Source organism: Bombus impatiens, unplaced genomic scaffold (assembly GCF_000188095.3).
Source record: "Bombus impatiens unplaced genomic scaffold, BIMP_2.2 scf_0142, whole genome shotgun sequence".
In the NCBI taxonomy this organism is placed as follows: domain Eukaryota; kingdom Metazoa; phylum Arthropoda; class Insecta; order Hymenoptera; family Apidae; genus Bombus; species Bombus impatiens.
The window spans coordinates 2,943,667-2,966,218 of NT_176561.1; the positions used below are offsets into that span (position 1 = coordinate 2,943,667).

General features: G+C 37.0%; 1 protein-coding gene across 7 annotated transcripts in view; it reads left to right on the forward strand.

The window, feature by feature from the left end:
- LOC100744202 (whirlin) overlaps positions 1 to 22,552 on the forward strand; it is a 108,081-nt gene that overhangs the window by 29,580 nt on the left and 55,949 nt on the right. For 4 of the 7 annotated variants that reach the window (XM_033319218.1, XM_033319219.1, XM_033319220.1 and 1 more), the window contains exons 2-5: positions 3,677 to 4,024; positions 4,765 to 5,114; positions 9,614 to 9,625; positions 19,072 to 19,202. In XM_033319218.1, coding sequence (XP_033175109.1) covers positions 3,702 to 4,024; positions 4,765 to 5,114; positions 9,614 to 9,625; positions 19,072 to 19,202 — 816 coding nt within the window. In that variant the 5' untranslated portion in view covers positions 3,677 to 3,701. The remainder of the gene's footprint in view (positions 1 to 3,676; positions 4,025 to 4,764; positions 5,115 to 9,613; positions 9,626 to 19,071; positions 19,203 to 22,552) is intronic. The other 3 variants (XM_012382103.3, XM_012382099.3, XM_024365585.2) reach the window with 3 other exon arrangements.

Sequence of the window (22,552 nt, forward strand, 5' to 3'; positions counted from 1 at the left end):
AAGATTTAGAAACATGAGAACGAAGGAAGAGTGGAAGGAAAGAAAGCGTAGAAAAGGGAGAAATTGATACTGCAGCACAGATTAAAGTCACTGTAACCTCATACTTAAAGTAGTTCGCGCCATTAAGTCGTCCTTTTTTGACGTTTACCATAAATTTATCCTGTTAGCGTTTCAGGAATAAAAGAAGAGCTCTAAGTATAGAGTATATAGTTCAACTTCGAATAATATGGATTTGGGTTAGCATGGCTGTTTAAAATAAAATTAATATACCTAAATGCAATAAAGTTACTAATATTTCAGGCTATTCCGAAAGTTATATTTAGCTTAACTTTCTTATGTTCTAATCTTGTATTATCGTATATCCTAAACAGCGATGAGTATATAATTAAACAACGTTAAAGGATTATAAAATTATTCGAGAATTAAACGAGGTGTTCACCATGGTTTCGTTATATCGTTTGCGAATATCTCGATTGTCCTCTCGGAATTATTTAATATCAATTTTATGTTTTCACGAAATAACCGCGAAGAGTTATTCGATGCAGAAAAACATTAATTCAATATTCGGTCGAGCGTCATACGTCAAGAGTTTTGATATTCTCCGTAATGTATGCTGTCATAAAATATGAAACCTAATGGAAATACGACGATATCTTATAAAGCATAAAACGACATAACTCCGCATAAAATATTCAAATAGGAACGTTTAATAGATCATTATAAAATATTATTCCATATTAGGGGTACCGTTCTACTGTATTCGAAAGCATCGATACTACGATTCAACCAATATGGTTCGATACTTGCCCCGAAACGTTGTTTCGAAATTCGATATCCGTCATTACGTATTCCGCCATAAAACGTGAAACGTAATAGAAATAAGGCAATACGTTGTAAAAGATGAAATGTTAGATAAAACGAAAACGTGACTCTCGGCGGGGAAATTTTTATATTATATTCTTTTTCTACCCTATCATGAACTACTTATTTTGTACGAACGTAGGAAGCATTGTTTTACATGTTCCATGATATCGGTTAATATGATTTTAAAATATATGATATTGCTGCAATGCTGAGGTACTTGAATAACAAAATCTTTTAATAGAAAATTACAAAATATTGGATTTTATATTAAATGAAAATACGGATATCATGCAACGTTGCTTGTTAATGGCATTTGATATTCCATGCACAATAAAAAGAACGTAACGATCTCGTTTTTGTTTCTCTTTTTCACGGAAAGAAACAAAAGAAAGAGAATATTGGGAGAAATCAGATTTTCCTGGAAAATATTGCCTCAAATGGATTGAACGAAGAACCGTGTCCTTTACGAATTTACAAAGAACTTTACAAATTTACGAGAAAGACTCAAAAATTTTTGACTAGGGTAGATTTACGTTAGTAACATTCTTCGCCGCTGTAACATATTTAGCTGCGAAATACAAAATACGAACAATACGAACAATAAGAGAAAACGGCAATATTTCACGAAAGTTGAAACGGTGTCGCGGAAGTTGTTCTCCGATTGTGGAAACGCCGCCAAGAAGGACGATCGGTCACGAGGGAGAAATTTCAACAGGGGCGTGCAAATCGCTCGCGACGAGTGGGCGGCTTTGCATGAGGCGTAACACCACGAACAAGGGGGAACTTTCAAATTTCTTCCTGCGATAATGGCTGGTTTCCTGTCGGGATTATGACATCGCCACGCTATGGAAAATTCGACCCCCCGTTGCCCTCGCATCACGTGCAGATTTTATCGGTTTAACCGACAGCGATAAGGGTATTTCTCCCGCCATGAATTCCGTTGTTTCATTAGTCACGCATTAATAGCAATCGGTGTAAGGTCGTCTCATGGTCGCTCGATAGTAACTCGTTCTACGTCGAAGCAGACATCGATGATTTTCTCAAATTAATTTTCTAAAAACGATTCTTCTCCTATACGATCGAACCTCGGTAACTCGAATCTCAGGCGAAGGGAAGAATTAGAATTTTTCGAATTATAGACGTTATCGAATTTTCCGAGAGAAGTTTGACGAATGGAAACGACATAAAGAGGGTAAAGAGGAAAATGACTTTTTGCAAGGGTTGACGTTTTCTGAATGCAGGAGATCCAAAGAAGAATAGATCGTTTGGTTTTCTGGAGCGTCATGTTTGGTACGAAGCACTTTGTAAAATTGGAATTTTGAAATTGTGAATTGGGATTTGTGAGACCACTATAGTACGTATAAGGTTTGGAGAGAAGGTAATTTGGAAATTGAATACTGAATGATATTTCTTTTGTATAGAAATTCCAAAATTCTATACAATTTCTTACCGTGATAAATTACTTTAATAAATTTCATAAAATAATCATTCTCAGAATTTATTTTCACTTATGCTCCTTTTTGCAAATGTTCCAAAAGCTGTCAGTTTAGTTATACGCTACGATACTTTATCTCAGAAGGTTTTAGATCAAAGGACGAGATCGATTTAGTTTGATATTTGAATGGCACACGGGGTGAATATTAGAACGAGAACTTCTTCACGATCTCCTGAGAGGCACGATTCTCGATTAATTTACGACATTCTAGATCGATGCAGTGCTATCTGGGAAATTCAGGTCGCGGCCCTCTTTATCTTCCATCGACTCGCTTTGGTTATTAGCAATCTTCCCCTAACGAGACACTTGCTAATTGTATTTTCATAATCTTAAAAGTTACTGCTTTGACACCAAGGGATTTTAACGAATCGAGTGGTTCGTTTGGGTCTTTGCTCGATCTTTGTGTTTTGTAATTAATTGATCCACTCATTCTTTAAAGAACCCAAATTTAAGAGAAAACTTTTATTTCTTTATGTTATAGCATATCTTTATCTTATCAATTCGCATAATGGAGGAAACTAGATTTTAGCGATACGTGGACTAATGTTAAATTTAGCAATGGATGTGTTTCGTATACAGTGGCTTTTGAGTTATAGTCAAATGCCACAACCTAAAGGTTAAAATGTATAATCGAATAGAATACGAATAGAATACGAATACATGTTAGGAAATTTAAATCAGCATTACCTATCGGTCAATATATTCTGTTCGTACGTTAGATCTTAAAACAGGAAATACATAGTTGTCCAGATAGCTACGAAAGATACAGATACGTCATTGTATTTATTATATTAGGTCGTCCGAAAAGTTTCTTTCGTTTTATAAGGAAATAATGGATGCACAACATTTTCCGTTTTATATTATTTTATCGAATTACGTATGATCCATTTTGTTCTATCAAGATAAAGATTACAACGTTTGATAGATTAGGTTTCATGTTTGTATAAAGATTCATCGTTGTAAAAGACGTGTCTGTGAAAGAAAGACACTTTCCGGACAACCTAATAGCATTTACGTTTGCGTTACGTAGCATTAACTAATTAGATCCAAATACATTAAACTTCGTATCATTTAGTAATAATTTATAATAAGTACGAAGATGAAATGCAAAACCCGATGAGAGAAGATCTTCATTGGAGGATAAGTGTATATGCTAATGCCTTTTGTAGTTACTATCATCGTAAAATTTGTCAGGTTTAACAATTTCTATTTTTCGATGTGTCCATTTCGGGTTGAAAAGTGAGAGAGCTCGAGTACTCGAAAACTTTTCTCTTTATGTTTCAAACCCGACCATCGTTTGCCTTGTTTTGTGTCCAGGTCTGACAAAACGGATCGCAAAGGCATGGCCAGCAGTACGGAGGATTACGGGTCGGAATTACAGGAGCTGCAGTGGGGTGGTGGTAGCGGGTCGCACTTCCTGCGCAGCGGCACTCACTTCCTGAGAAGCGGCACCGGTGGTTGCTACGAAGCTGAGGATTTAGAGTCCACCAGCAGGCATCATGGTGGTCAACACAGGGGATATTATAGCCCCCCGGGTACGAGTTACACGATCGTCGAGAGACCACCAAGTGCTCCTCATCACCATTCCTCGCACACCACACCGTATAGGCACAGGGGACACGCCACTGGAGGCTCTGGTGCTATTTCGCCGGAACAGGTGCTTAGGTAGGTTCTCCAATGCTCATTTTTAGACTTCTTATAACTGATTTGTCTATTAACCTGTTAACCAAGTCTCTTATGCAGAAAGTTCGAAATTAAGCTAACAGAATGACAATTTGATAGAGATATATTCATTTCGACTACGTTGCTATCAGTTTTTGCAAATGTGAGTGTAGTAAAGCATTATAGGAATTTCGTTCTGTTATCCAGGGTTCAGAACATAAAAAGTTGGGATTAATGTATTTTATATTGTTTTTAAACAACAAAATGGTTATTTAACGACGGAAAGATTGGGTTATAAATAGCTTTTACAATGATTTATGTTGATTTGAACAAATGGGATTATTACTAGGAAGTTGCAATGTGGCTATTTTTATTCACTAGATTAGAGGATAGGGTATCGATAGAATATTCTATTATGCGATTAGGAAAGACAAAGTTTCTGAATTAATCAGGTAGTCTGCAGACCTTCAGTCCTAGATCACGTTTAATTTAAAATGATGCAATGAACGCTATAGATCGAGTCTTCTTTTTATCTAGTCCACTCACCAGATAGAAAATTATATTGTTAAAGTTAGTGGTTACCAATAAAATTACGATTGTATTATCACAGAACGGTGTCATTAAGCCAGAATTAACGATATATTACTAAATTAAATTTAAAAAATTCAGATGAAATTTCACTCAAGATAACCTTTAAAGGTCCCAATTAATTATAAAAAAGTAATATTGAAATTTCATCACAGACTTTTTGGAAATGGTGTGTCCGAGCGTCGACAGGGCGATAGGAGAACGCCGGCGTCTTCGCCGGCGAGTGTCGCCGCTGTTCGAAGCACGCCATCGTCAACGTCCCAGCAGCAACAGCAATCGCAGCAGTCGCAACAATCGCAGCCGAATCCCGCGAATCCTCCGACATCACCGAGCTCTCAGCCATTGAGTTTACAGGAGCTCACCGTAAGGACAATCACCATGACGAGAGATCCACCGGACTCTCACCATGGCTTTGGGATCTGCGTGAAGGGTGGCAAGGACGCAGGTGAGATCCGAAGTACCTTCAGGCTACCTCCATCGCCGTACTTCGCGCCTCAAGATCGAGGTATCTTCCGACAACTGTGACTTTCATTGCCGCTCGTGTCTTGCTATACGCGCGTCGTGGTGCTCGATGATTTTGAATTGCGATTCATAGCGAAATCGAATTTTGTTTTAAATGAAATTCACAAGAAAGTTGTGCGATAGATATTTCTTTTGATGCTTCCTTAGCAATATTTTATTTATAAAATGTTAAAAGTAACATTGAATTTCATAATGAAATTTAAATTCATAACGAAATAGCGAAATATTTTTTGTTTCTTTGCACTGTTTGATTTGCTTCTTTGTACTGTTTAATATGTTTCTTTGACATTTTCTTTTTGCTTATATTTTGATCATAATATGTAAATGGATACATCTCTAAATAAAAGTTTTAGAAATAACTGAGAAATGTTAAGCAATTGTTAGAGGAATATCATTGGAATTGACATTTTATGCGACAACAGAAGTAGCCAATGCATAAGTTCTATGTATATATTGTAACGTATATGTAGTAAGTATGTATGTCAATACATTAGTAGGTTTGCTATAAAGTGTATAAAGTTTCACGATAAGATTATTTAGAAACGATTGGTCGATACAAAATCGCAATTTATGTCTTCGCACCACGACGGTCATTGTCGATTTTCTCTATCGTATTTCTAAGCAGACTTAGCCCTGCTTCGTTGGTAATCGACGTATCATCGACACTCTGTGCTTCCTGTGCTTCAGCACAGCTGTCACGTGTCTTTCATTTTCACCGTTGTCGTTCTCGTGACGAATCTTCCGTTAAGCGAATGAAACAATTTCGTCCATAGCAACGATGAAAGTAATAAAGCAACTCACTTCTTTTACGATGTCCTTAAACTCAGTTTTCATTGCACAATTTGAAGTTCAGACTTCAAACTATATTCCTATCTGAACAAACGTATAAAATGAATGTTCTTCGGGAACAGTAACTTGTCCTATTACTTTTATTAATAAAGTTTTTTTATATACGTAATGGACACATTTCCGGTCAGATATATATTTATTAAATTTATATAACAACAATACGTATGTATTTATATAATAAATATGCGTATTATATACGTATGTTTTAAGTATAATTTACGTACTTTTAATACATATTCATTATTTTTATTATATAAATTTATTTATTATATGCACGGTCATATGTTTATTATGTAAATCTCCTGTATTTTAATTCAAAATTAATTTTTCACAAAAATTCCTATAACTGAAAAAATATTCAATATTAACTTATTGTGGTTCAACGGTCAAGCGATAGCATAAAAAAGGCATATTTTTGTATTATGTGACAGTCGTGAAATGTGTTACCAGGATGAAAAGGAATTTAAAAATTAATTTTCTATTCTGTTAACTTCCACAATGGAAAGTATTAAAATGTAAATGTAGACAAGTAAATGTGGACAAAACTGTCGTTTGAGAATTATTAAATGAAGTGGCTGTTGGCGATAATGTTCGATTTCAATTCAATTGAAAGACGATCGTCACGGGAACGAGAATCGGAAAACAGGGAATGGCGAGGGAGAGAAAACATGTTTTCGATCATTAAGCGTCATTTCCATTCCAGCTACGGTCTCTGGGGGAAACGAAAGAATGTATTACATTCGGATCGCGTTTCGCCTCGATTTTCTCCCCTCTTCGTGTTGTCGTTATTTTCTTTTTTTTATTGCGCGGAAAGAAAGTCACCATTCGTTTTCGTCGACCGATGGACAGTACGATGTTGAAAAGGAAAAGAAAAAATAATTGAAACCGACATGGTTCTCTTATTTTCATCGACTTGGCCTATGCTGGAGTTCTCTGGAAAACATAAAAATATTGATTTAAGAAGCAAAATCAGATAATTATTAATTATATCTATTTGAGAGTCGAGTTCGATTTGACATACGTTTAATTATATGGCAAAGAATTAATAGAATTTTCTTCACGACATATAACTTCCTTACTTCGTTAATTTTCATTGTTAAAATATATAAAATTAGCAATGACTGTTCTTTCGAATTAAATGAATATATCAACAATTATTACTAAATATTTATACTAACGCTACAGTGATTATCACCTGTATAATAACTATAAAATATAGAAGATATTACAACCAATTAAATAAAAATTGTATTTCAAGGGTGACGATCAAATAACCTGAGAATTCTTTCACTGATTAGCAGAAAGCATAATTAGTATACGATAGCAGGCGACCTTAGGGGATCTTAAGGCGCGAATGCGCCTTCCCCGTTTCAAAGTATTTACAACGGGACGACCGTTCGACGGAGTAATTAGCGATACCAGCTAATTGACCAACGATACTGCGAGCGTTTAATGACGCGGCTCTAATTGCCGGCGGTCATCGCGTATTTTTCTTCCGCGTTCGCCAGTGAAACGGATTAACCGGATGTATAATTGCACGTAGTGTATCCGGCGGTGTAATCAGTTCAGGGAATCGTATCGTTCGTTTCTGTTGAGGAGCACGCGAGGATTGTAAAAGAACGAGAGGAAATCCAAGTCTCACCTTGGCCTCCTCGATTTTATTTAAGTCGACGCATTGAATAATATGCGAGCGTACGCGCGTTTTAAATAGTTGTCGAGAGGAGGTAAGCTACACGCTACCGATACTCGTTAAATATTAATTACACCACGGAATGTTTAGTAATTTAGAGCAAAGGGGGTGGGAGACGGGATAACAGGGATGGAATTCGGCTGGTTTACTTATCGTCTTTTATATCGGACGCTTGTTTATCGAGCCTGGTAAACAACCGTCTGGTAAATTTCCCGAGGAATTTGTTGCACGGATGAAGAGGGTGGTTTATTTCGTCGGCTCGATATCGGAGGGTCAGTAGGGGAGCACAAAATAAGCGTAACATGTTGGTTTTTATAGCAAATGAAAAAGCAACAGAGACTTTCTGAATAGGTAATACGAACCTTTTTCGACCCGAGTTATTTCTGTCAAGGGAAAAAATATTTCTTTGCGTATACTCGTTATTCCTCGGGACTTAAAAAACAAGAAGATTTCAATATTGTTGAGAAAAGATAATTCAGAAATAGATATTTCTAATGTTTCCATTCACAATCATTGAGATTTACATGGGATCTGAACTCTTTCCGATCTCGATCGTTTCTTTCAAAGGAAAAAGAGATATTTCTCTAAAATCTCAATATGGGAGAATCTTTCCACTAAAAATTCAGTATGCTGTCAATCAATTCCACGATGAAACGATTTTTACGTTTGATCTTGATTAAATATATTCTATCTGTAATCTAAGAAAATCAAATTCTCTTGGGCGTAGAACAGAAAAGAGAGAAAGAACAGTCATTACGAAAGATAATAAACGATAAAACAGGATCAGCGAACGAACTGGAATTCGAAGTTCGATAGAGATAACGGAGAATGGAAGAGGTTGGTGTGGTTCTCCAGAGAAGTTCCTCGCGTACGCCAAAGATAAATAGAAATGTCCCCGTCCGGGATCCACGTTCCGCGGATGCCAGGAGCATCCCCGACATCGCGCTCTACGCTTTACGTCGTCGGGGTCCGGTTTCACGGTTTCGAGTCTCGTAAACTTCACGCTTGATCACGGCGTATCGCACATGCACCGTAAACGATCGCTTCATGCTTGGTCCTCGTCGAGATCTCGGGCGTGAAACCTTTTCTTCTTTTTTTTTTTCTATTCTTTTTACATTTCTTCTTTTGGTTCGAAACGCAAAAACGTGTCGTGTGAGCCTGTAAATCGTCGTGGATCCCACGGGGGCTAGAAACGACATCTGGGTGTATCGTCAGCTTCTTCGAAAATTTTGGTCAGTTAATTAGAAAGTCGAGAAATGTTCTCGCAAAAGAAGAACATTTAATTATGATCCAACATTTTAATCGCGAAATTTATGGCTGAAATTCTAAAATTTCTCGCAATTTGTTTGTTCACGCGTAGAATTCTATGTGAAGGAAATTAATTTCGAAAATTATTTTGATTAAGAAATTAATAAATTTGGAAGTAGATTTACTTCGGTGGATTTACATTTTTAGATATAAAATCTATAGTTGTATTAATCAGAAAACTACTGAATACGAAAGACATTTAAATTCAAATGTCCGATTAGGAAATTTATAGTTAAAATCGTCGAATTTCGCTTGATTTGTTTATCCATAAGAATTCTCTTCGCGTGATTTATTTGAAATATTTTTGTAATAATATCGAGTTGGAAATTTCTCGCCGAAGCGTGAATCAGTATTCATGGAATTATTTATAGGACTATTACTTGTTCAGTGGAATCGAAGAATGCATTAAATTAAAATACCACAGGCAGACAGATCGAAAGTTTTTTCAGCGCTGTCCGCGAGTAGGCTCGCTAGAGCATGGACGAGCGATAAAAAAGTAGGACGCGTCGAATGATCGATTAGTGGTAATTTTTCGAAGAAACAATTGCGAAACCTTGGCGTCGTTTCGCTCCGGTCGAAATCGAAATAAGCCAACTGGCGGTGTGTCTTTCTTGTTTTCTGTTTCGCTGTACCAGAAGCGCAGTCAGGTAACTCATCAACCATACGAACCAAAAGGCAGAGAGAATGTAAGGAAAAAAGAACCAAAACGAACGAGATACTGTGTGAAAGAGATTGAAAGGAGGAGAGAAAGAGAGAGAAAGAGGAACATTAGCATTATACAAAGCAAAAAGCAACAAGATCACTGGGAGATTGAGACGAATGGCTCGAAATTTCAAACGGCCAATGACCTTCATTTTCCAATCTTTAATTTCCATTGCGATATTCGATATTAATAAATTCATAAAATAATTTCAACCGAATCGATCAAATTTCTTGCACGATGTAACGATTCTAATTGACGACCGCAAGGTAGATAAGTTTCATTTTTTACAGAGAAAGAGTTCGGTATATTGCTGACTAAAGGGCCAGTAGCAAAACTGATTCTTATCAAATTTTTCAAATTTTTCCACCTGTACAATAACGCGTTTCAGTAATCAGAAGCAGGACTTGAGAAATGATAAAATTGATGTTATAAAAATTGATCTATGATATATGCTTAAAGTAAGAAAATTAAAAAAGATATACTTATCACATTATTCTCTTGTAATCTTCAATTTAATACCAGGAAAAACGTAACTTTTGCTATATTAAACTTGTACAGCAGATAACGCAGATGGCCGATGCCGGTGAATATTGTAGAGAGGCTTTATCGTTTCCAGGGACGTCGTTAACGCGAGAAAAAGACGATACGTAGGCAGTGGGAAAAAATTCTGAAACACCGATATAAATTACGTTAAGCGTGATTAAAGGCACGAACTTGTGCCTTTATCCAGTGATCCGTAATTTTTTACAGACTGCACGCGAACGATTTATATCCTCATCGGCCGACGATCGTTAATCGATATGATTTATATCCTTGTGGTAGTCCCGCTCGATTAGTAACACACGAGAGCTCCATTGGACGACCGTGATTCGTTGCGATTTGCGGTCGCTATTCGAGACAGGTTCGCTTAATCGAGCCTCGTACTTCCAACGGTTTATCGTTTATCCGGATCGAACGATTTGTTAAGCTTCCTCTGATCTTCGTTTTTAGGCGTCTTCAACCTTTTGCCTTATCAATCAAACGAACGGGTACTTAAGTCTTGAATTATTGTTTTTAATGGCTTGATTGGCCAAGAGCGAAAGGTTAAACGCGAATAGAAATATCGTTTTCTTATTACTTTTTCGCTCATGTATTGTGTGCATGAAATATGACGCGTTGCTTGTAGGCATTCTTTTAAATAAAAGAATAGATGCGATTTACTGGCTACCATGATATAAAACGACGTGTAATCTCGTGATAAAGTATATCATCCTATTCCTTGCACCTTTCTCCGCGGTCTGTATATTTCAAAATAGTAGAGACGTTGTGGAAATACCATTGGAAAATAGAACGTTCGAGGATATTCGTACAAAAGTTCCTGTTTCATTTTGAAAATTCTCTTTTTTAAAACATTATCACCTTCGTTATAATATTCGGGATGATACTGTTTCTTTCATGGACTTTGTTTACGTAGAATCTGTATTTTTTGAACTTTGGTAGAAAAGTTTCTCGTGCAAGGGATACATGACATTTTCTTCACCTTGCTTCTTTATCGTGCTTGTTACCTCGTTTCGAAAAGGCAAGAGGCTGATAGGTGACAAGAGGTTAATAATGTTAGCTGTCCGCGTTTATCGATTTAATCGAAGTTTCATATCCTTTGTCGTAAAAGAGGCACCACGAATTTTTCGCGAAAGGAAAACATTTCATACATAAATTCCAAATTCCTGTCCTAACCAGAAACAATTTTCTCATTTTAGTACTTTGTTGTCTTTTAACGTGTTATTCGCGATAGAAATCGCGCGGCTCCACAGAATGAAATTATTTCGTTTTCGAGCGTTATGTAATTAAATGTCGAATTTCTGTCATTAACAGAAATATTTCTTCAAATTAATTTACAATTTTATTTTAATGCGTCGTATTTTTCATTATAGAACTTTCATATTTTTTATAAGTCTTTGTCGTAAAAATGGGGTCGTAATTTTTTCAGCAGCAAGAATAATTCGTTATCGAACGTTATGTAACTAAATTTCGAGCCTCTATCGTCACGTTGAAGTGTTTCAAATTAAAAAAATTTAATTTCCTTATCAACTCAAACGGCAAATCGGTAGATTAAATTTTTAATTTGCTCTATGCAATCATATATACATATATGAACGAGTGATCATAAACGTCTGAATGATTCAGTCGATAGAATCGATCCATCATCGTGCTGCACAGGTCGTTTCAAAGACACTCGACAAGTTACGAAGGCCATTACAAGCGTAGTTTCCTGTATCGTTGCGAATTTCGTGGCCGTTCCAATCTCCCCGTGGTTTTCGAGTATTCATACTCGCGTATTCACGTCCATGTACACATAGATACATGCATACACACATTGAATAACGATCGATGTCGCATGAAAGTGTAATGCGCAGATCGGCCGGGCTTGGGACTAGAGGGCGACCAGTGGCACAAGAGAAAGGAAGCTAATGATAAAACAGAAAGACAGAGGAGAATTTTTGTTCGACGAAAGATACTCTTTCTATAGAGACTCGTTCACTGTCGATTTTAGATTGTACAAAAGTAACGACCCACATTACGGTGCTTGTATACAGAGACGGAAATTTTCCAGTGATTAGGAACGTGGTTGCATGGTATGCGGGTAAAGGCTGGAGAAGGTAATTTCGCTTCCAACAATTTTTTCCCCGTTTGAGAAATTTGTAGGAAGTTGGTTTAACGAGGTTGATTCAGTTCCCTTAAAATAGATATATTCGTCGTTTTTCCTATGTAATTAGAGGAATTGAATTTTTGGACGATGATAATAAAATGAGTAACCTAGGAATATATAAAGCCAGTCCTAACTTCTCGAGTTTTCGAATAATTTACATAAAATAGAGAGCGAGCATCAAATGGCGAATCGAAGATTATAAACGTGAAAGTCAAGGTTTCGAGAATTCGAATCAATTCGTAATTAATCAAGTTATAGCTCTATTTTCTCTGCTACGACATGTTTTTATAACTTGAAACGCTATATTGGATATTTCATAGTAATAAATGTAGAACGTAATTTTGTGAAAGCTAGCAGTGCATTGAGTTACACCGCTATGATCCTCGGACCTCCGAATTAAATTATCGAATATTTATGTAAAGTGCTCGTGACAATAAATCGAGTCACTGGCTTGATCGAGTCGAAGAGTCGTTAAAAGTAGGAACAGGTGGCTGAGTTGACCTCGCGACCAATTCCCACCGGAGAAGATCAGAATGCAGGTTCGATTGTCGTCCTCGTTTTCGACGCGTTTCGATCGGCGATTTCTCCGTGGTTGGCGCACGAGCTCGCTCGTTTTGGTATTATCGAGAGTTCTTTTGCCGAGCGAGCACGCGTGATAAGGACAGATTAGCCTGGAAACGTCGTCTAAATTCCTTTCGACTAAGCTAAGTCGAGGAGACTCGATCTCGAGAGATGATAAAAGATCGAAGTAAGGAAGACGAGTAGTTTCAGCCTTTAAACATGTGCTACATATGTACTTACTTCTTTTATTCCTCTTTTCACTGTTGGCACAGTCGGGCATTCGTCACATGGTTTAGTTTTTTACACATCGAATTTGTTTTTCTGTTAACACGTCAGCTATCGATGACGCGTATATCGGTATCACGTGTGTAACATATGTGGACATTATTTTGTAATATGTAGTACATATGTATACATAGCAGTTACTCAAGAGATATATCATTTTGAGCGATATAATTTTTGAGTAATTATATCACTCAAAATGGTATAACTTTTGAAAATTTCTTAATTCTATCTATTTTAGCTTGTTTATTATTTTCCATGAAGTTTCTTAATTATGATAACGAACATGTTAACGTTTGGATTTACAAGAAAGTGAACAATCGGAGGCAAATGTGGGAGTTAAGAAACGCCGAGCGGTAACGTGGAGGACATAGCAAGTTTCCGGCCGATGTTTATTAGCTTAAGTTGCGTGCGATGAGTTATGCAACTAGGGCGAGTGGTACGTTTTGTTTAGTCGGAAGCAAGGGGAAAAAGGTGGCGGTGCAAAAAGTCGAATGTTATAACAGAGTTTATCTTCTTATGACCTCGTTTTTGTCACTGGAACTACGGTACGTTACCGCGAAATTTTCTCGTCGTTTCCTTCTTTCTCCGCGTAAGGGATTTTAGATACAGTCTCTTCAAAGAGCATCAAGGAAAAATACAGAAATAACAAAGAAGAATTAAACATGAAATACTAAATATTCGTTGTAGCAGTTCATAAATTACTTGCTTATTATTTTCTAAAAACAAATTATATATACATTTTTTATCGTACATTTGGTGAAAAACTTCGTTTAAAATAAGGAAAAATGAAATTGTTCGTTTAACTGGACCATTTCTTTATAATAAAATACGCGAAAGTTTGCGTGGAATGTTCATAAAGACAGAATCCTTTCTCTGGTCTGCTCCGTTCTTCCGACGATTTATCGTTGGGACTTCGCAATTATAATAACCGAGAATACCTCTAGGCTTAGCACGCCGGCGTTTCGTTGCATGACAGTGTATGATGCATATGCGCATAGTTTATGAATTCATAGAAGAAAACGTGCACACACAGACGCACATGTATACCTACACACACGCGCATCTCTCTTATATATTTATCCAAGTAATTTCCATTACATTCTTGCGGACAGGCACGAATGCGAAATTTTTTAGCATTATACGAAGCCCATTTAAGGTAACGTGTTGAGTTATAAACGAAGCAAACTAATTGAAAAGCGAAGAAAGAAACTATAGAAATATCGAACCGATAAATACGCGGATTCAAGGTAAATTGAGAAATTAAAATGACGAATGATACATCTAATTACAAGTGTCAGAAGTGACAATTTTTGATACAACGAAATAATAGTTCATAATTGGCAATTACGAATTTATATTGATTATTTCGAAGTATTCCGAACGTCTCTACTCATCTCGTACAAAAAGAAAACAAATTAAAGAAAAAAGAAAAGAAAAGAAAGAGACTCGGAGGAAGAATGAAATCGGAATGACACTGTTGAAACAAAGCTAGAAAATTACAAAGCTAAAACAAAGGTACAAAAAGAAGGAAAATTAATATGTCGGTATTTATACAGGCAGAGCACCGGCATATTACACGTCCATATTTCATCATCGACGTCTTTGAAGGAAAATAGAAAGAGGGCGTTCTCAAGGTGAAAATCAAGTTCTTAAATGGGCTTGAGACACGCGGCGAAGTTTTATTAAGCCGTGGCGACGACGACACAAGTTCGGCAGGGACAACACGAGCCTCGCGTAACGAGCTCATTGTTCCTTCTTATCTCTTTTATCAACCGGATTAATCTTTGCTTCCTCAGCTTACTGGCATGGAAAGAGATTAATCACCAGCGGAACAAGATTCCCATGGCTTCAAACAGACCAAGTTTATTCGACGTCCATCTGGTCCGAACGCCAGATTTCGTTCCTTTTTCTTTATTTCTTTTTTGTATGTATAGAATACAATAATTTCGTCCTTGTTTGCGCGAATAACTGGCCATCGATTGTATCTAGTCTTGCTGAATAATGTGACCGGGTTTTATTCTCTGTCCAGGACAAATATCTGGGGAATTAAGTATTCATGATGCTTCGTGCTTTGCAAGTATAATCCCGTGTCCTTTGCCGAGCTATATTTTTAATATTTTATTCTTTCTCGTGGCAATATGATGCGCTAGATACCTAGATTCTAGATCGAATTTACATTGGTTTTTATAATTCCAGGAATTGAGGATTATACTCGTGTCCCGAAAGTTTCGTGATTAACGTTTGAACGATGGGCCTTTTGTGAAGAGCGATTTAAAAAATTATTTAAGATATTGATACGAAAGCTTAAGAATATATTAAAAAAGCTTTGGTTATTGTTATGTCTACGTACGTTATATATTTAATATTTATATTTAATATTAACTTAATATATTTAATATCTAATATACGTCATTTACGTTGTTTCATCTAATAGAAATTACAACGAGTCGTATACTTTGAATATTTTATATATTGTTGAATAGATACATAGTATATATACGTTTGCAATTCAGTAATTATTTAACATAGAACATATGTTGGCGCGATACGTACGTTAAGGTGTAAATCTATTTAATTTCCCTTTTTATTTGTTTTTATTTCAGTAAATGACCGAGGAAAGTTTTGTGCGCGTTGCTTCATATAACAGAGAGTGGAGTCAGATTTATGACGCGCTTCGCAATTTTAGATACCGGTTAATGAGCTAATTAACACGGTCTTGCGCGGCATTCAATTAAAATGATACAAAAGATAGCGTAAACGCCTGGCTCAGTTTGATCGCTATTAAGTTGCAGCTAATTTGTGTAATGTATAATGCATCGAAACATACGTGGCGTAGAATCTCATCAACCACGGTACCGTTACTTGGAACTTTTGCCTAATTAGTTCAGGCACGAACGAGAATCTATACTATTCTTCTATGTACGTGTTCTTCCTTGGAATAAAGGGAAACTGTATTTTGAATTAATTATTCCTATCATCTCTGATCATTACAATTTTATCATCAACATGTTCTTTATTTAATACTCTTTCAATATTTTTTAAAAAATATATTCACTTCAATACAGCGATCAAACGAAGTTCGAACAAACAAACGTTTTCGCTTCCTTATTGTGACTAGTACGTGCTTCGTTTAAAAGAACTGAAAACGCTGCAAGAAGAAAAGGCTCATCGAACAATTTGTGCGAGCAAGGAACCGTTCGAACGAATTGCACGTTCAAAGATTTTGTTCGTCATAAATTTGCCAGCAAGAAAAGTATACAACAATTGTCAATACTCTATCAGGGAAAAAGTTATTTTTAAAAGACATTTTATCGTATAAAAACATACATCTAAATAATACGCCATTGAATTCTCGTTGCACGAGCTCGAAAAGTATCATACCACAAATATATTCAATGTATTCGCCAGCCCAACCATAAATATAGTGCGTCGTAATATTCCCTTCTTTCTGCGGAAATAACAAAGACGATCAATTTAACCATAATATTCTGGGATTTCCATACATCACTACAAAAGCACACAACCAGGAAATGGAATATTTCCCAGCAAGTAGGTAAATAATGAAAAAGAGAGAAAAGTCGAGAAGAAGGAATACGTAATCTCTTTTCTCATTTCCTTATTTCCTTGTGGTTAGAGTTCTAGATCAGAGGCAATCCTTATCGCAACGTATTTCCGCAGAAAAATCGTTTTGCATGGCCCTTCTATTACGTTGCTCGCGAGACACAAGAGAACACGCACCGGCACAAAATCGTAATCTCTGTTTTACAAGCAGTTTCACTGTTCTGCATCCGCACTCTACTGCTCCTTCTCGTGCTCCCACTCGTTTTCTTCTCACCTATTTTCCTTTCATTCCCATTGTTAAGTTTCTCTGTGACATTCCTTATTTCTATCTTCGATTTTACTTTGTCCTCCTTAGATAAAATACGGTACCCGTTATTTCGAAATTGAAGAAAACCAAAGTTTTATCATTCTTCTCTTGTGTTGTCTTCGCCTTATTTCGTTCAAATAAAGACATTTAGCGAAGATAAGTCGAGACCTAATTTTCATCTTTCAGAATATATTGCAATATCTGAAGTTTAGAATATAAAAATGCTAGATAAAACATTTTAACTAAGGAGAACAGCAACCAAACTTCCCTTTACGTTATTTATGTTATTTCACTTATCAACACAAGAAGCTAACCCGATTTTCTGCCCACGGCGCGTTTTCATCAGAGACTCGCAGGAGATGTAACACGTTGGCGGTGGCTGCGATCAAAAATGGGAGTTTCACCTCGTCATGTTACACGAACGAGCCCACCCTCTTGCATTCTAATGGATCAATTTCCCTGGCCGCGATTTATGGAGCCTCAAAAGCGGCTCATGATACGGTCTTGGCTCGAGGAGATTATGGCTACGTCCCTGTGCTCGAGATTCAAATGTTTCGGGGACTATACTATCGTTACTTCTTTCCTTCTTTTTTTCTTCTTTTTCGATTTTCATCGTGTCGTTTCTGCAGTGTTTCGCTTGCTATTTACGGGAATTTTTGTGCCTTTACTCGCAATTTGAAGATTGAAGAATTCGAAACCTTCCTCGTACGATTTTAAAACGATTTTATAGAAATAATGCATTAACCTTCCAACAGTGTAATAAAATAGCGAAGCATTTAGAATTAACGCTTTAGAAATAATTGTTTCTTTATCGTTAGAGTTTCTCGTATTTCTGGTATCGGATATGAAAAATTTTTCTTTTCTTTCGATTTTCATCGTGTCGTTTCTGCGGCGTTTCGCTGGCTATTTACGGGAATTTTTGTGCCTTTACTCGCAATTTGAAGATTGAAGAATTCGAAACCTTCCTCGTACGATTTTAAAACGATTTTATAGAAATAATGCACTAATCTTCTAACAGTGTAATAAAATAGCGAAGCATTTGGAATTAACGATTTAGAAATAATTGTTCCTTTATCGTTAGAGTTTCTCGTATTTCTGGTATCGGATGTGAAAAATAAGAATTTTCAATTTCTTTTTTCATAGGAAATAAGTATTAATAATTGCATTATGTATGTGATGGCTTCTGTTTTGTCATTTAATAATGATATGAAATTTGTAGTGTAATTGACAGTTCGGGCGAATTTTTCTTGGTTTATACTAGGTTGAAAGAGTCGATCGAGAAGCATAAGAGAAAGAAAGTACAAGCGAGGAAATCTTTAGCATGATAAAGTTAAACATTGCGCGTTAAAGCACATCAGAATAGAAAACACTTGTACCACTTTTCAATTGAATTCCTCAACCGTATTATGGGAAAAGTTTCCATGTTCGACGTTAAACTGTTTAATAGATTGCGACCTAGTTGGAGATAATTTATTTTGTTGCGAATTTCCTAGAGATTCGTTCCATGTGGTTGATTATGTGCAGGGATTAGCGCGATTAATTAGTAATTGTGTTAAATATTCAATTTAAACTCATGCAAATGGTTCGCTATTATTACAAACGTTAGGTTGGGCCTAAGTACAATTCATTCAAAATATCCTATCTGTCATAATAACTATTATGTCCAACATTTCTATCCTATATAAAAAAAGACGAATAAAAATGGAAAAAGGAGGAAAAAGAGATTGGATAGATCAATAATTTCCGCGCCACTCTTCTTTCCATTCACTTTTCGAGCGATATCGAAGAATAATTTATTTAAGTGCTCCCGTTTTTAAATGCCGCCACGTGTCTATCAAATTTCTCTCAATCGCGAGTGCATTTTCAGTACGATCGTACGGAAAAAAGTTGGAAAGAACGCGCCCTGGGTGGAAGGTTATAGCGTGCACTGGTCGTGGACCAGTCGCCAGACAGCTTCCGGTCTGATAGAAAGTCTGTGAATTGTTCTCAGGGGTGGGTGTCTACATTTCGAGGGTGGAGGAGGGTTCGGTGGCCGAACGTGCTGGACTCAGGCCAGGAGACACCATCTTGGAGGTAAACGGCACACCCTTCCGGGCGGTGACCCACGAGGAGGCCCTCAAAGTGAGTTTCTACTTTCATTTTCCAAACCAGAAACATAATATCACCCGGTTTACGTAACGATAAATCACACACATATACACGCGTTGGCGCGTGTTACCAGCTCATTCTATTGCATGCGCCGATCGTATCACAGTAGATGTTGTATTTTATCATTGTGTCATCTCATGTTTTATATTCTATGACAAACATAAGGAAATTTTTGTCGCGCAGAGATTTCGATTTTTATATTTAGACGTCGATCTTTATAAAAGCGACAAGGGTTGGATCAATGATCGATGATACGCTTTGATAAAAATTTGCTTATGTCGATATGTGTGCGATGGAAATTCTATTTCTTTAGATTGTAGGCGTTGATTTGACAATCGTTACAGACTCATGTAGACATGTAGAGTGACTACCACATACAAACCGATACCGTGCCGAAGTCTTCGAATTTTGGAACGTTTCCCTAAACACGATTCGTTGGCTACGTGCCTGATCACGAGCAAAAATCAGTGTTAAATCATTCTAACCATTGGTGCGCAATCGATTGTGAGTGTTTTGTATTTATGAGTGACCTTAAGAGCCATCCCATCGATCGCAAATACCAGCCTGGCTCTCAGCTAAATTATGTGGGCTGGGGCAGACGATTTCCTTCGATAAGTGTTATCTGACGAACGGAACGGTTTGAGCGCTTTTCTAGAATATAAATATCCTTCGTCTCATTTTCATCTTCCAATAAATTTCAATCACAATTGATAAAAGAAGGAAGGCTAGAAAAAGATATTGCAGCCTTGAAATAGATCAAAATTTGAAGATTATACGCTTTGAAATGCATAAACAGATAGTAGAAATATCCAGAAAGTAACAGACAAAAGTAGGCTTTCTTCTTCAAAAGTTCGTTTTGTCTGAATCGGTTTCGATTGATGCCAAAGAGTGCTTCCGGCGGTGTAGTACGGCAGATATCTTTGATCTTTGTTCTCAATTATTCCAAGTGTTCTTCGTCACTTATCATCTATAAGCTCCGCGCTTCTATACCATCTCTTTCCAGCATGACTTGCATAATTTCAAATTTCGTATCAAGAATACGTACAGTACTTCCAACTTTGCGAATCGTTGCTTTAAATCGAACTCCAACTTCCAACTTCCAACTTCGACGTTCAATTCTACCCAATCCCAAAATAAACGCTTGTCAGTTCGGACTTTATCGAAGGAGCAAAAATTGCGTAAGATACCCAGCGCGTTATTTAATTTAACTTGGAAGCTCGTCCGAGATCACGAAGGATTATAGTGAAACTTTCAACTATATTACCGTGTTTTATAAACGAGGTTAGCCCGCCTCCAACGTTAGCCCTCGAAATATCGCTTAAACATTTTACATTGTAATTTTCGAGGAACTCTTCTTATAAGAAACGCCGACACAGCGAGCGTCCGAAACGGTGGTAAACATTTCTTGGAGCTCGATCGCTGTTTCATCTATGAAATTATTAGATCGAGGTTGGCAATACTCTGTAGGTTTTCTTTTAAGATGAAAGAAGTAGAATGCTTCGCCTGCAACTTCTATTAACTAATTTATCTGAAAATTCGTTACTGCTGCATTTTTCATTTTGTTTATTAACACGAGCGAATAGGTTCCTCCTAAATTTTTCTACATGATATCCATCTCGACTAAGCAGAATCAAAATTCGTGGTCTTTTGTACGAAACGAAAACTTTCTCGATGCAGAATGTACCCAAATCATAAGAAACATAAAAAGAAATGACACTGTCACCACACCTTGAAGATAACAATGTAAATCCTATGTAAGAAAAATGTTTAAAACCTTGAATACCTTGAAAATAAATTACTCATTGATATATAAAAAGCAGAGAGAAAAAAAAACAGAGAGTAAAAGGAGACAATTTTATTGAACGACTCAATAGAAGCGCCTGTGCAAGGTTCGAACGCTTGCTTGATAATCGAGGCTCCCTGACGATCCTCTGAAAAAAATGTATCCAAAAGGAGAGACGGGTTCGATCAATGACTTTGTTCGATGGACCGCCAGGTCTCTCTTTCTCTCTCTCTCTTTCTTTGTCCATCGTCGAGGTCTGAAATTCCGCGGTGTCGAGCATGAAAAAATGAGAGAAAAGGGCGAAAGGGAGGGTGAGTACTATCGACTGGCCGGATGGAAAAGAAGCGTTGCTCGGAGCCACGCCACGAGTAATCTCTGGTGTAAACGCTTCTGATGGGTATCTCTGGATCCGGTAGCTCATCATACTCTCGTAGTAGCTCCAGAGTTTCTAGACAAAAGCCCGTCGACAATGGCCCATCAGGGTATCAGACTGGTTCGGTGAAGAGGCACATACCTCGGTGAAAACCGCCTCGGAATTTCGAATACATGGCCCAAGTTCTCCTATCCTCTATCGATGCTGTGTGGCTACTTTAGACACGGGCTATCTCGCTGTTTGGGAACAATAAAAATAATATATTCGACCCTGTTTCAGGGTTACATGTATCTTCACCCTCGAGAGTGACTTAGCCAGAAGGGGAGAATTATGTGTTCGGATTACTTGGTAGCCTCGGTTCGTCGATATTTCTTTGATATAGCTGTAACGAGTATAGAATATTGTTTGGTTTAAAGAAAATTTTGGTGATTTAATGGTTCAGAGCAGTGGATGGTTAATTATTTTGCTGTTGTAGGGTGGAAAGTTGTTAGGAAGGAAATATATTTACGTAGCATACGGTGATGGGCAAAAGATAGTTTAGATTTTTTAGATAAAATTATATTTGATAAGAGTAGTGGATATGTATGTGAAAAATACGAACGTGTACATGCGTACGAATAATTTTTCTACGTTTGTTACGTAGCAGTTAAAAACTGGTTCAACTTGTACAAAGAGCTATTATTAATACCGTAGTAAACACTATGTGTTACATAAAAACTCAACAGAAAATAAGACAAAGACGTAAATGTTCAGTTGCCGAAAAGCTACCCGTTTAAGTCGTCAATTGAACGCGGCTCGAAATAAAAGAACTATCGCCTGTTACTTCTCTGCTTCTCACAGATACTTATCCATCGCCTGTGCGCAAATTCACTCTGGCTCCCAGAGAAGATATCGGTGTCCTTCTTTCCTCCCTCTGTTAAGAAGTTATTGTATTTCTGAAAAGTTTGTGAAAACCAATCTCGAGAGAGATACGGATCGGTGATTCTACTAGTTCGCGGCCTTGAAACTTACGCTTCTCGTTCTATTGAAACGCGTAAAAAAAGAAATCTAGTAGAATAAACAAGATCCCAGTTACAGAAAAGTATCCGTAGAAGTAAACTGCACTGCCTGAGGGTGCTCTTTAGAATTTAACATCTCCAAAATCACAAACAAGCAGGATCTCTCTCT